This window comes from Choristoneura fumiferana, chromosome 20, assembly GCF_025370935.1.
Source record: "Choristoneura fumiferana chromosome 20, NRCan_CFum_1, whole genome shotgun sequence".
Lineage (NCBI taxonomy): Eukaryota > Metazoa > Arthropoda > Insecta > Lepidoptera > Tortricidae > Choristoneura > Choristoneura fumiferana.
Window position 1 is genome coordinate 2,265,806 of NC_133491.1, and position 15,970 is coordinate 2,281,775.

Here is a 15,970-nt window from a genome sequence, read left to right on the forward strand (position 1 = left end):
GTTCAATTTGAGGTCAACGAAAGTGGCAGTTCAAGGTTTGGAATAGTTGGATCTACGTTGGTGCTGCGTTTCGTATCTTTGGGGCGGTCTACGTCAGCTTCCGGAGATGTTATCTGACAGTGAAGCTATTTGTCGAGAGTATGTACCTTGCTTCTATTACAAATTTATTTTATACCGTTCAAAAGCAAAAAAAATGTAAGAATAGTCTAGGCTGTAGAAGCCTCAACGGCCGGAAAAGTTATACTTGAAGTTCTTTATGTTTTATATTATGATGCAGGTTTTTTTTCATTTATTTTTTATTCGACTGGATGGCAAACGAGCAAGTGGGTCTCCTGATGGTAAGAGATCACCACCGCCCATAAACATCTGCAACAGCAGGGGTTTTGCAGATGCGTTGCCAACCTAGAGGGCTGAGATGGGATACCTCAAGTGCCAGTAATTTCACCGGCAGTCTTACTCTCCACGCCGAAACACAACAGCGCAGGCACTGCTGCTTCACGGCAGGATTAGCGAGCAAGATGGTGGTAGCAATCCGGGCGGACCTTGCACAAGGTCCTACCACCTGCAAAACCTGCATTTGCGTTGTAACGACATTTTGAAAACGTCTTTGTGAAAAAAGAAGGACCCATTAGCCATAAGCCTTTGACACATTTAAGACTCAGAGATACCACAGGAGACCGAAGAGCTGGCAGTTCTCGCTTAACGCATCAGTCTTGCGATCCAGCGGTGAAATGCTGCCAGCATGTTTGGTACCATGCCGCAGGGTCCATTTTTAGATTTATTATAGTTTTAGATTATTTAATTTTATTGTACCTAATATACCTTTTTTATATACTAAATAAATTACAATATTTACATTAAAAATTTTGTAATAACATTATAATAAAGTGAATTGAAGCTAATGAATAAAGAACAAAAATACTACCAAATAAATAAAATACTACCAAATTTCAAGTCAATCCGCCAAGACTTCAACGAAATCCGACTTGCGAATCCGATTTGATCTTAAAAAACATACAAACAAACTGCAAGTTTATAAATAAAAGGTTATAAAATTTCCCCTATCTGTAGCTCGTCGCTATTCATTGGGTACTCTTGTAACTATATATTTAATCATCGTCGCGGCATGGGTATGAATTTCCGCGGCTGTGATACCTACCTGCGGTAGCGTGGTTAAGTGCTGCTTTATCTGTACCCATTGTTATTATTTAGGAGTATTAAAGGAAAATTCACATTGAAATGTGAGTAAATTATTCACTGAATGACACTACAGCTTCGGAATCTGTGTGCCATTGAGGGACTGTCAGTCACATTGAATGCGTTTTGCGTCCTATGGTCTGGTGAACACATTTATTGGGACGATTGCATGGTAAATTCCATAGTACATACATTTCGAATAATTTGACTGATCTCTTTTTACAATAGTATGAAACTAAGGTGTGAAACAAAGTCGTTTCACGCCGTCTGTCCCTATATGTGTAAGTAAAGTCAAGTACAAAAATATGTATCTATCCGACCCACTGAAAAATGACGTGATAACAAGGCCTTATTGCGTCGGAATAAGCATCTGTGTTGTACATATTTTTGAAACTGTAAAGTTCATATTTTTACACTTGATTGTACGCTGAAATATTTTAAAGCAGCCGACGGATACAGTTTGGATGAGAATCAGTAGTGACTAGTGAATGACGACTTTCTTGCAAAACTAGTGTGGTGGTGTCACCTTGCCTTCCACAGCGCAGAACTCCTCTTATACAACTTACATAAAATACTATTAATTAAAACTTGTATACTCGTAAAAGGGCTTCATTATCGCTCGTGCAAGCTATGAAATAATAATGAGTTGTAGTGTATACCAGTAGAAAATGGTCCGGTTTTCTTTGAGTAAGTACTTCTACCTTGACATAAATGTATTGAGTATTTGCCCTACTAACGAGAATATGCTGCGGGACAAACATCAGTTCAATTAAGAGCTTACGGCGACGTGATAAGAGTCGTTTTTCAGCGGTCAATGTCAAATTAATATAGGTAGTGACAAGTATAAGAAGGGGAGAAAAACATACATACGTAGAAGATATCAGAACATTGATTTGGATTGTTGTGGCCAGGTGGTTGAGTGAGTGTAACAGAATAATAATCCTTGTAGTAGTTTTCAAAAATATTGAATTAAGATTGAACAATTTATCCGATGATTTAACATTGAAGTTGAATAGAGAAGTCTGCAGTGTGATTCACTGGACAAAACATTCAAGAATCATGTTGTGATGTGATATTTTGTAAATATTAGCGGTGCAATATGTTCTTTTTAAATGTTGAACGCACTTAGTTGTTTGGGCCTATAAAGTTTTTTTTTTTGATTAGCCTATTTTTGTGTCCCAGTGCTGGGCAAAGGCCTCTCCTCTCTTGCTCCACTCCTGCCTATCAAAGGCGAGCTCCCGCCATGCCACATTATAAAGATATTTCAGAAAAATAATTGAATGAATACCTGCACGCTGAGCCGGACTGAAAGCATAAAAAGGTCTACAATAAAAGGCCCTATGTGTTGTAAATTTTTAATACAAAGCCTTTTTGCTGACTGTATTTTTTGTTATACTTGTACTGTCATCCAACTTAAATATGTGCCTCTATACCAAATTTCAAGTCAATCCAACCATTGGAAGTTGGTTAAAATAAACCTGCGCGTTTTTTTTCCAAAAATTATATAAAAAATGGCACATATCAGTTACTTATCTTGATGAAGCCTTATGTCCCCTTTGATAAAAAAAACTGCCCCATCATCATGCACCCCCGTCCCCCCGTCCCCCCGTCCCTAAAAAGTCTAATATCATGGTGATCTGTTGTTTCCGACTTCCGTATGACCGCAGTGACCGTTTGAAATACCAAATAATGTGTCAGCTAGTAATTACCAGATAACACTTTGTTTTTCAATGTAAACAATCGATTACTCATTGATATGATTTTGTTTTATGACAGATTGAAGTCTGAACTATGTGGGTTCCTGTATTACTACAGATCACCAGGCTCCAAAGACGCGTGAAATCATAGATACAAACTCTTTAGCAAAAATGTATCAATATTAATATAGTACGACAAACTATTTTAACTGGCCTACCATACGAACTTGTCAAGTTAGTATGTGACACTGGGTAGACCTCTATCGCAGGGAGCATCTGCTGCCTAGGTTTTTTGATAAGTGCGGCAAAAGTTGACTGCAACAGAGTTCTATCGTGTGCCACATACGAACTTGTCAAGATATGTAATGTGATATAATTTGTACCTAATGAGTGTCCGTTAAAATGTCCAATGTATACAAAGAATGTTCTACTAGCTGTGCCAATTTATTATAACAGCCAGATTATAATAATCCAGATATATCTGATATATCAAACCGCTTAGTAATAACTCCCAAATATTGCGCTTGTGACGTGTCCACAGATCAAGATAATGCAGATAAATGTTCATCAAAACACTTGAGACCAGATATATCTTATCTTATAGATCTTTATGAACAACGGTCACGTGCTGAAATGGTTATTCCCAAATTTATCTTATTCCAAAGCTATTTTAGTATTATCTGTTTATATCTTGGTGTAAGTTTTAAAACATGACTTTTCATTTGTGTGCAAGGCAGTACCCCTAGTGTAAGTTTTCGGTTACAAAATACGTCACGATCGCGTACGCGTTAAAATCTCAATTTGTATGGAAACGCGAACATCGCAAACGTTCCGCTAGAGGCGTTCTTCGTGTTTCCATATAAATTTAGATTTTAACGCGAACGCGATCGAGACGTATTTTGTAACCGAAAAATTACACTAAGGGCACAGGCGATACGCTTTTAGTATATGCAGGGTTTTATAATAAATTAATCCATTACGAATTACGTAGAGTCTCTGAGTGTGCGTTATAAAGTTTCATTACTCCCCAAAAATCTAAATTACATTCTGTACACTGTCAATTTTTTCTGTTGCTCCGTAGCAACAGAATTTTTCATTAGGTTGTGGTCACTATTTTGTAATACAATTTAAACTAGAAATTGGTGTCAAAATAAAGTAGTTTAAGCAATAAAGATTAATAATAAGACCCCGTTTTATGGTAAACTTCCACTCACACAGTTGTTGCAATAAAGATTAATCGATTATCAATATTGTCCACATTATTGTTATTGTGATCGATTACATTGTACCAACTCTTGCGAGAATGATAAGATAAATCAGGCATTTCTCTGCCCCCATAATATTAAGATTAATTATGATAAAACCAATAGTAACACTGGTATTAACTTTGAAAAGCTTCTAGGCTTCTAGAAGATTCTAATGTTTGACTTCTTGGAGTGCACTTCAGTGAATAGTCATCGTGCAAGTGCCGAATGGAAAATTCAAGTAAAAGCGCATATTTATGGTCTTGCTTTTTTTTAAAGATGTCACATAATTGTTTGCTTAATCTTTCGCTTTCGTCTATCATGGCCGGACACACAAAACCAGAGAGACTACTACGAAATTCGAAAATCGAAGTTCGTGTCGTTCAGTCACCAGCATTAATATCTGCCACAGCGGAGCGTGCAAAAATATCTGACACGCCCTACTGGCCGTAGAAATAGAGTTGTATTAGATATTTATGCACGGCGCTTTGTTGTGTCGGATATTGGTGCTGGTGACTGTATCGTCCCATAGACGCTAATATTATTGGCGCTGGCTGGTATCTTGAGGTCTGTTTGACAACTTTGACATTTACTCATGTCACATTTGTGAAACTCAACAAGTCAATCGCAAAGAGTATAAGTACCTATGGTCAATCGCAATCAAGACATTCAAGACTGACGTCGTCTCCTCACACCTCATGTTTGTAACGTCTCTACGTCGACATTGGCAAAACCCCTCTTGCTAAGAGTGAAAGAAAAAGACTGACGTCAAACGGTCTCACTACTACTAACTACTACTACCGCCATCTAGTGATATTTCGCCTGGTAAAAACCATAATTGCTACTTTGATCTTTTGAAGGTTGCATTTTGCGAACTAAAATCCAATTGATCAATTCAAAGTATTATTTGCTATTTCCTCTATAATGCCTATAATCGTTCTATAACAGTCGAAAATGATATACAATTTCACAATGCCGTTAAGTCGACGGTCATATACTTAAGTATATTGAACTTTGATAAGGCTCGCAACACAATTTTGTGGAATTTATAGCTTTGTGTTTATACCTTTAAAGAGTTGGTCTACGTGAGTATTCCTTAAATACACCTGCCACACTTGCTATGCTAGCGCCATTTATGAATTTTACTTTAAATTACGTATAGGGACCTATTTGGTACGTAATATTATGATTTATTAAGAAATATTAAGAAAATACAAAATATTCATAGGACTAAAACTACTATTAAATTAAAATAACTAAAACTAAAACTTTAATTAAAAAAGAGAGGTGGGCCTCTTGGCATGGTGCCCATCACGCAGGCAGCATTCCCGCGTTGAACTGCGATTGAGATTCTTTGCGCGAGAAAGCTGCCGGCGCGAGGGTTGCCTGTTGCCTCCCTTAACCTATTGCTGAGCTCCCTGTGTAGCTCCAGCGCACCCTTGCCCCAAGTACTTAATATTTGGTATAAAAAGTACTGTTCAATTTTCACTTGCTAATTACAAATAGTTCCGTAATTTTCAGTAAGAAAATATTGTTTTATGAAAATTTGTAATACTGTGGCGCAAGGCAATAGACCGAAGTCCGAAAGAAGAGAGTCCGAACTTATATTTATGCGCCCGAGTTGAAATAGGCACTTAGATAGTGCAGGACGTTGCAGTTGTTTTTTGTCACAACTAAATGAAGATAAGTCGCTAAAATACTAAGTGATAGATGTTCCAATAGTCTAGTTTTCAGTTCGCGCACTATCATTGTATTTATTGTCGATTTATTATTCTGACCTTAATGGGTAGACTTGCCTCAATTGTGTGCTTAGAGTATACATATATAAACAAGATATTGTGTGACTGCGATTAAATAAATTCTAAGGAAGTCGTGTACCTACACACTGAAATTGGGTCTTTCGTTTTTAAAACGACCATTCGCAGTACCCGCGTAGTGTAAGTTTTCGGTTACAAAATACGTCTCGATCGCGTTCGCGTTAAAATCTCAATTTGTATGGAAACTCGAACAGCGCCTCTAGCGGAACTTTTGCCCGCTGCTTCGCTCGCGTTAAATTTGGGGTAACATAGATTTACTTTCTACGATCCAATTTCGTGTTTTGATTGATTTTTTGAAGGATTAGGTATTATGGAAATACAGATACAGATAGACGTTGTATTAGACAGATGGTGCAAATTTTCGAATAAGTGGAATCTCTGTCTTGCTCCTCCGCCAAGTAGTGAGGCCAAGTCGTGCGAAACAGTTACGTTTTTTATGTGGAGGGAGGGCGGGTTAAATTGCATGAAAAAACATTTTTTCCAACTCAAAATATATAGATGTATCTACTGAAGCTCTTGTATTGAATTCAAGAGACATTTCTTCATGGTAACAAGGACCGTTTGGCGTTTGTTTGTTCTTTAACACTTGGAGCAATATTATTTCAGCTGTTTTGGCTCAAATTTTCATTTTCATACAAACTATAAACGCAAGTGAAAATCTTACGAAATTATTTTATTTACGGCGATAGAAGTATCACAGATAGTAAAATATTCACAAAGATAATTAAAAGACAAATATTTAAATAAATAAATAATAAATAAATGTTTTCGTTTATCCATCAATGAAATCATCTGTTTCGGGTACTTCAATCCATCAATACGGAATCATTTTGCTTTTTAATACGTCGTCTGTTTTTCCAAATTTTACTACGCCATTGAAAAAGTAGGCCTTGGCAATCCGTGCATTAGGTATTACAGAAACACAAGCAAAAGGAAGCACAATTATAAGGTCCCGAAATACATTTACAGGGGTATGCTATACTCGTACAGTCAAATGAATCACCAGCTGAAATATTCCAGAAGAAATTGAACTTGCTTCCCTATTGTTATTGTCCGCAAAACAATGTTTTTTTTTTTTAATCTAGTAGTACTTCTTAATTAACTTTCTCTGACACACGCAACTTTTCTTTTATTTGTAGTTAATGTTCTTGCTTTTATGATAATAAAGTTACCAGGTGTTAGTTTGGTTTCCTGTGTACTTACTCGTATTACACCGTGGAATCACAAATTGGCTGTTTTATTTAAAATCACGAACCACGAACGAGAAGCATTATGGGTGAGAGGCTTTTCGTTTGTGCTCGAAACAAATGTCCTATTTTACTCCAGTGCCCTTAGTGTAAGTTTTCGGTTACAAAATACGACCTGAATACATTTGTAAAATTATAATCTTTTTTATGTTTGTTTTCTCAAATAAAAACAAAATAACACTCATTTCTACCAAACAACATTTAGTAGCTTTTTGGTAGAAAGTATATCATGTCAGTTTTTTCTACTAACCCTTTATCTGCCCAGGGTGTTTTTATACAGTACAAATTATAAGACATAGCGATTAAAAAAAAATTAAGATAATTTGACGGTCACTCATATTTTGCTCAAAAATAAAATTCAAACAAAAACCCTGTCAAATAACACATTGAATAACAAAGGCCACGGATATCGCGCGTGCTTGATAAGAGATAGCGTTGATAGCGATAACTAAGTAATTAAAGTGAGCCCCAACGATCCTCGGTACACTGCGGACAGTCTCTGCTCGGCACTAAACGCGAACACACGCTAACTAGGCAACACGCACAAAAACTAGGAACATTTCTATTTTTAACGTAAACTCGAGACTGAAATATTGTAACTTAACGCGTGAAACAGTGTGTTTAAACTGGTAAACGTGAGGTTATAATTATAAATTGAAATTGCTGTAATGACATTGTTTTAGTGTAAGTGTGGTGTGAAATATGCCGTCGGTTAAGTTTGAAAAGTTTATTGCGAGGCTTTCGCTGCCGATTGTTGTAAGTGATTCCTTTGTCAAAATATTTTCCTTTTTTTATTTTTATCGATGTATGAGCAAAATTCTCGCATTTCAACGAAGAATGCGCTTTCCCTCTTTAAATAGCGGTGAAAATAATTAATAAAAAAATACACTTACAATCCAATTTAAAAGTACTTAACTCATTTCATTCATCAAACGTGAATTAATTTATCTTGTAATTTTAACACCGCGCTGTCACTGTCACTCATTCCATTTAATACTGCCGTATCGTAAATAACAGCAGTAAATCATTCAATCAGTCGTATCAGTCGTTCAGTGATTGAACAACAAATTATCCAATTAATACATGTTATTGGTTTTATCAACTGCTATTATTCAATTTGTTTTCATTCACAATTGATTCTTGATTAGTAGTCTGAAATATGATTATGACGGGTATGACTAACCATTAGACTGTAAACACTTGCGCTTCTCGTTTAACTTTCTGTTTTAACAAATCAAGTCTAATTAATGAATTCCGGTTAACCAGATTCGTTGTGGTTAGCGACAATAATGAGTTATGTGTTATGTCTTTATTTTTTTACAGGTTCAATAGACGCTTTCTTTACTTTTACACTAGGTAATCAATATGGCCCTCGAACACGATTAGAGCTTCATTCAATTAAATTCACGTGCTCCTTTTGTTTTCTATTGTTATGATCGAAAAAAGTCTTCCGTTTGGAATAATCTATCTTAGCAATTTAGAGGCATCCTGTTTGATTTTAGCATCGTGGAAATAAAAACAACTGGCTAGAATTCGAACGTAGTTCGGGTTCATTGTGTGTGCAATGTGCTATCCCCTAATTTAACAATCGATTTTGTAAAAACAGACCAGTGTACATTATTGGCGTTATTTCTTAGTGAGACAACGTATTAGCTATAGTAAACACTAAACATTAAGTAATCAAAGTTTACTACCTTATTATATCTTCATTGCGTAATAATACAGCCAAAACAGGCTGAGTCAATGGTTCTGTCATTGGAACAAACGAGACACATTCATGTTTGACAACCGACAGAGTCACATTTTGCATTACAATTCCTTACAAATGAAATCTTACGATCATTCACGTTACTCGTAATTCGCGTGAGTTATTTATTATTTTTCCTGGATTATTGTAATTTTTCCTGTTTTTTGTCCCCGTTTACTAGGATATGACCCGATTCAGGCTTTGGCTGGATGATAGCCAGCGTCGATATACTGTCTGCGACGCTTTGCGTCACCGCGGACGGGCGTCATAAGCGATTAGCGTATATCATTGTGTTAACACCTCTGGAGATGGTTAAACCTAACTGATATTAGAGATTGTGATGATGTGATGCTTACAAAATGTAGGTAAATAGAGGGCAATGAGGGCTTCTTGACAGCCGCAATATCGCTAGATGTAGTTAATATTGAGAGGTCCGTTTCACGTTACAGACTTGTTTGCGATGGGTCCATTTACTTATTTAACTAACACAAATGTGACTGTTTAGTAAGTCAATAAAACTATTTTAGACACTGTTTTGAAGAACGACCTTAGTCAAACGTATCAGTAAATAGATACCCAATTACTCCAAATCCAACATGTGATGAGGATTATTTTTGATGGATAACTTTATTATTTACGAAAAAATAAGTTTTTCACATGTCTTTTTATTTCACCCGTCTGACAACGGCCTCTGTGGTTTTAAATAGCTTATCGCATCTCCGACTGCAAAATCTTATCAGAACACTCTTCGGCACAGCAACCAATAATTCAAACTGTCAATTTTGTTGTTATGCTGATTGATTGTCGTTTAATTTTTCATGATTTGCAGTTTTGTCGTCTCATGACTCAGAATTCGGCAACATTGTAGCCACGATAGCTCAGGAATTGACCTTGTTTGTAAAAAAGTTCGTCATCCTCTCAGCCTACGTCCCACTGCAGGACACAAGCCTCCACTAAAAATGAGAGGACTTGAGCCATAGGTCCCATGCTTAAAAAAGCGTTAAGTTCCTATAGCTCTCTATTTGAGTTTCCATTTCTGAGTAAGAGTACTGTTCGATACTGTAAATATAAAATAAAGGCTACTCCTCTGACCTCATCTGAGAAAAGTTTCTTATAATTTTTATATTTTTAATATAAGGTTTTATGCTGACTTTACTTTTCTAACCTAATTTTTGCATTGTCGTCCAACCCACATACGTGTACCAAATTTTAAGTCAATCCGCCCACTACTGTCAAAATTGACTTGAAGATTTGAAATAAAAAAAAAAATACATGAGGTGAAGTTTAATAAAAGCTTATAAAAACGAACGATACTTCTGAAACCAATTTGTCAAAACTCTGTTCTATTGTAATTGTTTGATTTGTTTTTACGCAAGATTGTGATTTACATGCATGTTATGATATAAAAATTAGCTAATATCTCGTCACTTGGACAATAAGAGTCCAACTCCCGCCGGAAACACTACTGTTTTGTTTGCAATGCGTATTGTTATTATAATGTAGTATTGTCCCTCGACGATGACTATAATAAATAACTGACGTCCAAACGCTCAGTATGGGTGCAAGCATCGAACGCTTAACACCTAATTAAATAAAAATTATTTATTTGTTCTGATAGAATGACAGTCGCCATATTGTATTCGCGCGCACCGGTGTTCCAAATTTTAAATTTCGGTCGTCGCTTGTTTAATTTTTAATTTACTTTTTTTTTCGTTTGTAATTTTTGAACTGTAAATTACCTTCCTATTCGGTTTTTTAGTGGTGGAAAAATGATATGTTAGTGAATATATTTAACCTTATGAACCATTTTAATCAGTGTTGGTTGTGCATGCTGAAAATGGTTGTGTGGTACGACACCGAGGATTCGCTGGACGAGGTACCTAATGTTTAGGTTGGAACGTAATACGGTATTCGACTATTTTGTATATGTTTTATAAATTAAAACTACACAATGCCTGTTATCGAATAGAAAAACAATTTTTAAGCTACCTTACAAATAACAAAGTTTGAAATTCAAGATTAGACAGAGAAAGACATACTGACATGTGGAGTCACACGCCATTACCGCCATACTACGCATAGAGAAAAGCGTTTGAGAAAGAGACAGGTATATAGATTTTTCAAAAAAATCACTATAGATTTACATTTTCTCTTCGCTAAATACTATCTGTATGTCTATATTTTCATAATAATATTAAGATATGGCAAAATCAGGAGTATTGAGGCATGTTCCAATTACTAGGCGCTTAATATCTTGCTTGCAGTGGATTTACTTGAAGTTACTATTCTATTATATTTATAATACAATTTCAAAGTATCGTGTCGCTGTACAACTTGTTTATTAATTTCCAACAGTAATAAAGCCATTTCCTTCCTTTTATATTTATTAAAAAATAATGAAAATTATTTGTCTTTACATGTCTGTCTTGATAATGCACCTACCTGTCAGTTTATTGTTTTTATTACTATGTATATTAGTTTTTTCGAAGTTCCTTTTTACTTAATTACAGTTTAAGTTAAGACCACGTTAAGTTGGCATGTCATGGAGACCGTATACTTGGAACACGTGCGTTCGTCATACTATTCCTACATTGTGGTAAAAATTACGCGAAACATACTGATCATCAACAAACTCATTATAAAAGCAATGAAAGCTACAGTCTGTTCTCACGGTCTAGTATCGTAATATATTTGAATGGACTCAGCGCGTGCCTTGGGTTCCCCACTGTGTATACATTTCGTTTACTATCTCGCTTATGGTTTGATAACGCACGGTCCATGACTTTCAAATTTTTAACTGGTATTTTAATTAGGTATTCAAAAGTCTGCTATAAAAGTTTAATTAGCAATTTGAGCGGTAATCGACTGGTGTAGGTATGCGGTTTTACAACGATATTACTTGTGACTAATTAAGTGCCAGTCGATCGTGTGTTGTTGTGTTAAGTATGCAATTAAAAAAAAACTTTTATTGCCGTGCCAAAAAACACACATCTGCACAAAAAAACAAGTACCTAATAACTATTACTTGTGTACATGTACGTGCATAAACACATGTAACAAGTGTGTGTTAATCAGGTGGTAATGGACTCAAGCTCAGCATAAGCTACATACAAGCAAGAAATGTTACACAAAATTGAGTCAATTATGTGTATTAACTGTATTATCCTACCTAATTAGGTACTAAGTGTGTATCAAACTGTATTATCCTTAGTAGGTACTAAATTTATTTATTTATACACGCATCATAAAAGTCTTGGAATACTCATTATCGCTAGAGAAGGATGTTTCGACTCAGTACCTAGTATAAGCCTCTATATTTAAATTTTCAAAACTGTCTAGGGATCAAATGGCACTTTTGATGAGTGTAGTAAATTACTCCTGTAAAGACAAAATGTTCTAAATAAAGTTTTCTTTTGTCAACAGAGCGAACAGTCGTCTCCGTTCCGGCGGTGGACGACCGGGAGCGGCGCCGGCAGCTCGTACCGCCACCACGACCCCCGGAACATGTATAATAAGGTACCGGACGTCTTTAAGGTTCTAGAGAGATTGAGGCATACACGGGATGATTATGAGGCCGTTGTCTAACGTTCGCAATCGCATTCACCGTGTCTTTCTACCCTCGTCTTATACTGTGTGACAGAAAGAAATGGTGTACTATTGTGATCCCAAGTACGTTAGAGAATAAGGCCTCTGGAGCCATGATCAGGATCAATCCTACACAATACGGTATTTGACTATTTTGTACCTGTTATCGAATAAAGAAACAATTTTTAAGCTACCTTTACAAATAACAAAGTTTATTCTCACCGGGATAAAACAAAAGAATACTAATCATCATCATCATCATCATCAGCCGGAAGACGTCCACTGCTGGACAAAGGCCTCCCCCTTAGAACGCCACAATGAACGACAACTCGCCACTTGCATCCACCGGTTTCCCGCTACTCTCACGATGTCGTCAGTCCACCTGGTGGGAGGCCTGCCAACGCTTCGTCTTCCGGAAAGAATACTAATGAATAATCTAAATTGTAACTGCTATGTTTATTTAACGATGGCGTATAGTCTATGACTTTGGTAATACACACACTTTCGTCTCTGAGATCCTTGACGAAAGCGGTTCAGCAGTGTACTTTTGGAGCTGGAAGAAGGTTTCATACTGATGTTGACGAGCGCGATAACCGACCGCGACCCACTTAGTATTAGTATAAGATAAGCTGCTTAATTATGAGCTTAATCGCGCGATGCGGTCGTTACATCCGTCATTGATTCATACTAGGTAAATATGATTGGTTTTTTGGGGTCTTTTTGTATTTTTTATTTCAACTCCAAATTTTGTTACTTTTACGGGTATCCCGTGAAACAATATCGAAAATACAAACTGAGACATGGATGCACAGAAAAACCAGAAAAAGAGACCAGCGCTGGCGCAGCACGGATTGCTGAGGACCTGGGTTCGATTCCCAGCGCTGGTCTCTTTTTTCTGGTTTTCTGTGCAACCATGTCTCAGTTTGTATTTCTTCATACTAAACAGTGTGTCGCGGTCGCAGGTCGTGGTCGCCAACATCGGAATGCTTCCTTTAGGTGGTATTAATGATCTATGTAGTAGTAGTATAGCTTACGAGTAGCTTGCTCCTTTACTATACCTTAATTGACAAGCATGTGCGTGTCATTCGGTGGAACCTGTCCAGTAGCGTTTGCCACATTATCTAAGAAAACTGAAAAGGACAGCAGAATTCCTGCGACAGTGTTCCTTCGGGTGTCCTACGAACTTGTCAAGGCATAACAAGCAACGCTGACTACTCTTCCCTGCAGCAAATGAGCGAGGGCTCAGCGCCGAACGACGGTCGGCGGGGCGGCGTGCGGGCGCGCTGGTCTCGGCTGGAACAGCTGCTGGCTGACCCGGCCGGCGCGGCCGCTTTCGCACACTTCCTCAGCAAGGAGTTCGCTGCTGAAAACATCAGGTAATTACTTGTTTAGGTATAGCAGAGTCAAGGTTTTATACGTATTAAAGGTTATGCACAGGGCGTGTTTTTAAGTGCAGACGATCCGCATTTAATATGCTGCAAATAAAATTCAGTCACTTTTGTCACTCGTAGATTTTGTCGGCGCCACGACCTCGTGGCTTCCTCGTGGTAACGAAACGATTTTTGAATACAATACACAAATCATCATCATCATCATCATCATCCCAGCCTATATACGTCCCACTGCTGGGCACAGGCCTCCTCTCAGAACAAGAGGGCTTGGCCAAATTCCAGCGGGCCCAGTGCGGAATGGGAAACTTCACACACACCATTGAATTGCTTCGCAGGTAGTGCAGGTTTCCTCACGATGTTTCCTTCACCGCAAAGCTCGTGGTGAATTTCAAATGTAACTCCGCACATGAATTTCGAAAAACTCAGAGGTGCGAGTCGGGGTTTGAACCCACGACCCTCTGCTTGAGAGGCGTTAGGTCAAACCACTAGGCCACCACGGCTTCACAAATACACAAATATTTTTTTGAATATCGGAAATCTTTATACAATAAGTTTACAAACGATAGGCAATGGGGTAGACACCTTGTATTGCTACCTCAATTCCTCCACGCTTGAATCCAATTTTCAACCGAATTAATTTATCTCTTAGCTCTGCCAAACATTGTATATCTATATGTTCATAATAATAATATATAGGATATGTCAAATTTAAGAGTTTGACAACCGTATTGTGGAATTTGAAAGCAATCCTCCTGTCAGGTTCTGGTGGTCATGCGAGCAGTACAGCGACGCGGAGGAGGCGGCTCGTGCGGCCCTCGCGCAGGAGATCTGGGCGCGCCACCTGGCGGACGGCGCGCCGGAGCCCGTCAACGTGGACGCGGCCGCGCGACGCCTCACCGCGCACCGCCTGCACCAGGACCCCGCGCCGGCAGACCTGTTCCAGCAGGTAACACTACCCTTTACTTAGCGCGTTCCTGTCGGTTGTAAACGCGTCCCAACAGAGGTGACCTTCGCTGAAGCGAGTTAGTATCATTTCGTCTAAAAAGCTGGTCTAAGTAGCAAGTGGTCTGAGAAGCAACTTGTCTAAGTAGCAACTGGCCTAAGTAGCAAGTGGTCCATTTTTTTTGTCTGAAAGCCGACGGAGCCCCGCTTGGCGGAGCTCCTATTCCGCGTGGTTGATGCGCTTGGCGCCTAGACGCAACTCTAACCTAGCTTATATTTTTCATGTTTTATTACAATTAATAAATAACTCCCAACTCTCCCCAGGCCCAGAAGCAGATCTTCAACGTGATGAAGTTCGACAGCTACCCGCGCTTCCTGCGGTCCGGCGTGCACGCGGAGTGCGCACGCGCCGACCTGCGCGGACAGCCCTCGCCCTTCGCCGACAAGCCCGCGCCAGCGCCCGCACCCGCGCCCACGCCCACTAAGGTAACTTGCAGCATGTGTCTAAAGTGTCCAAGGGTGGATCCAGCTTTATATAGCCAGGGGGGGCAAGAGCGGTCATAGGGGTCGTCGTCACACATTTAGGGGGGGAGGGTCAGGCGGTTTGTGACACAGGAACAAAATACATGAATGAAGGGGTCCTAAAAATGGTCAAAACATTGAAAGCTACTCCTTGTAAAAAAACAAAATCTGGTCTCCTTTTTAGCGCAAAAAGATTTTAATTTTATTCAATCAATCAATGAGTTAAAAAAATATCTACTGCTCTCCTAGACCCCGCCCGGGGCCCATTGGGGGATCATAACCACCATGACCCCCCCTGGATCCGCCCTTTCACAGTATTAGCCACCCTTGGCCTCTATCTCTTGGGGCGATCTCTCATGTCTGAGGATCGTGGTCAGCACCAGGGTTGCATCTGGAGTGGATAATCTGCCTCCAACCGATTCCCTGTCGAACGCGTCTCTTAGGCTTTGACCTATAATAATTTATCTTCTAAAGTTTCCTCTGCCTGCACAGAACCCGTATTAACGTGACTTTGACAGTGTTCTCCCGTTGAACAGCTGAAGAAATCCGCCAGCAACGCGTCGGAGCGGCGGCGGAGCGGC

The 15,970-nt window shown here is 38.6% G+C and overlaps 1 protein-coding gene across 1 annotated transcript in view; it reads left to right on the forward strand.

The window, feature by feature from the left end:
• The window catches only part of LOC141439371 (regulator of G-protein signaling loco-like), a gene marked incomplete in the record, with an annotated part of 110,007 nt that overhangs the window by 82,538 nt on the left and 11,499 nt on the right, over positions 1–15,970 (forward strand). Inside the window, 5 exon segments of the mRNA XM_074103655.1 lie at positions 12,373–12,465; positions 13,762–13,910; positions 14,685–14,871; positions 15,192–15,353; positions 15,926–15,970. Of these exon segments, the coding sequence (XP_073959756.1) occupies positions 12,373–12,465; positions 13,762–13,910; positions 14,685–14,871; positions 15,192–15,353; positions 15,926–15,970 (636 nt within the window).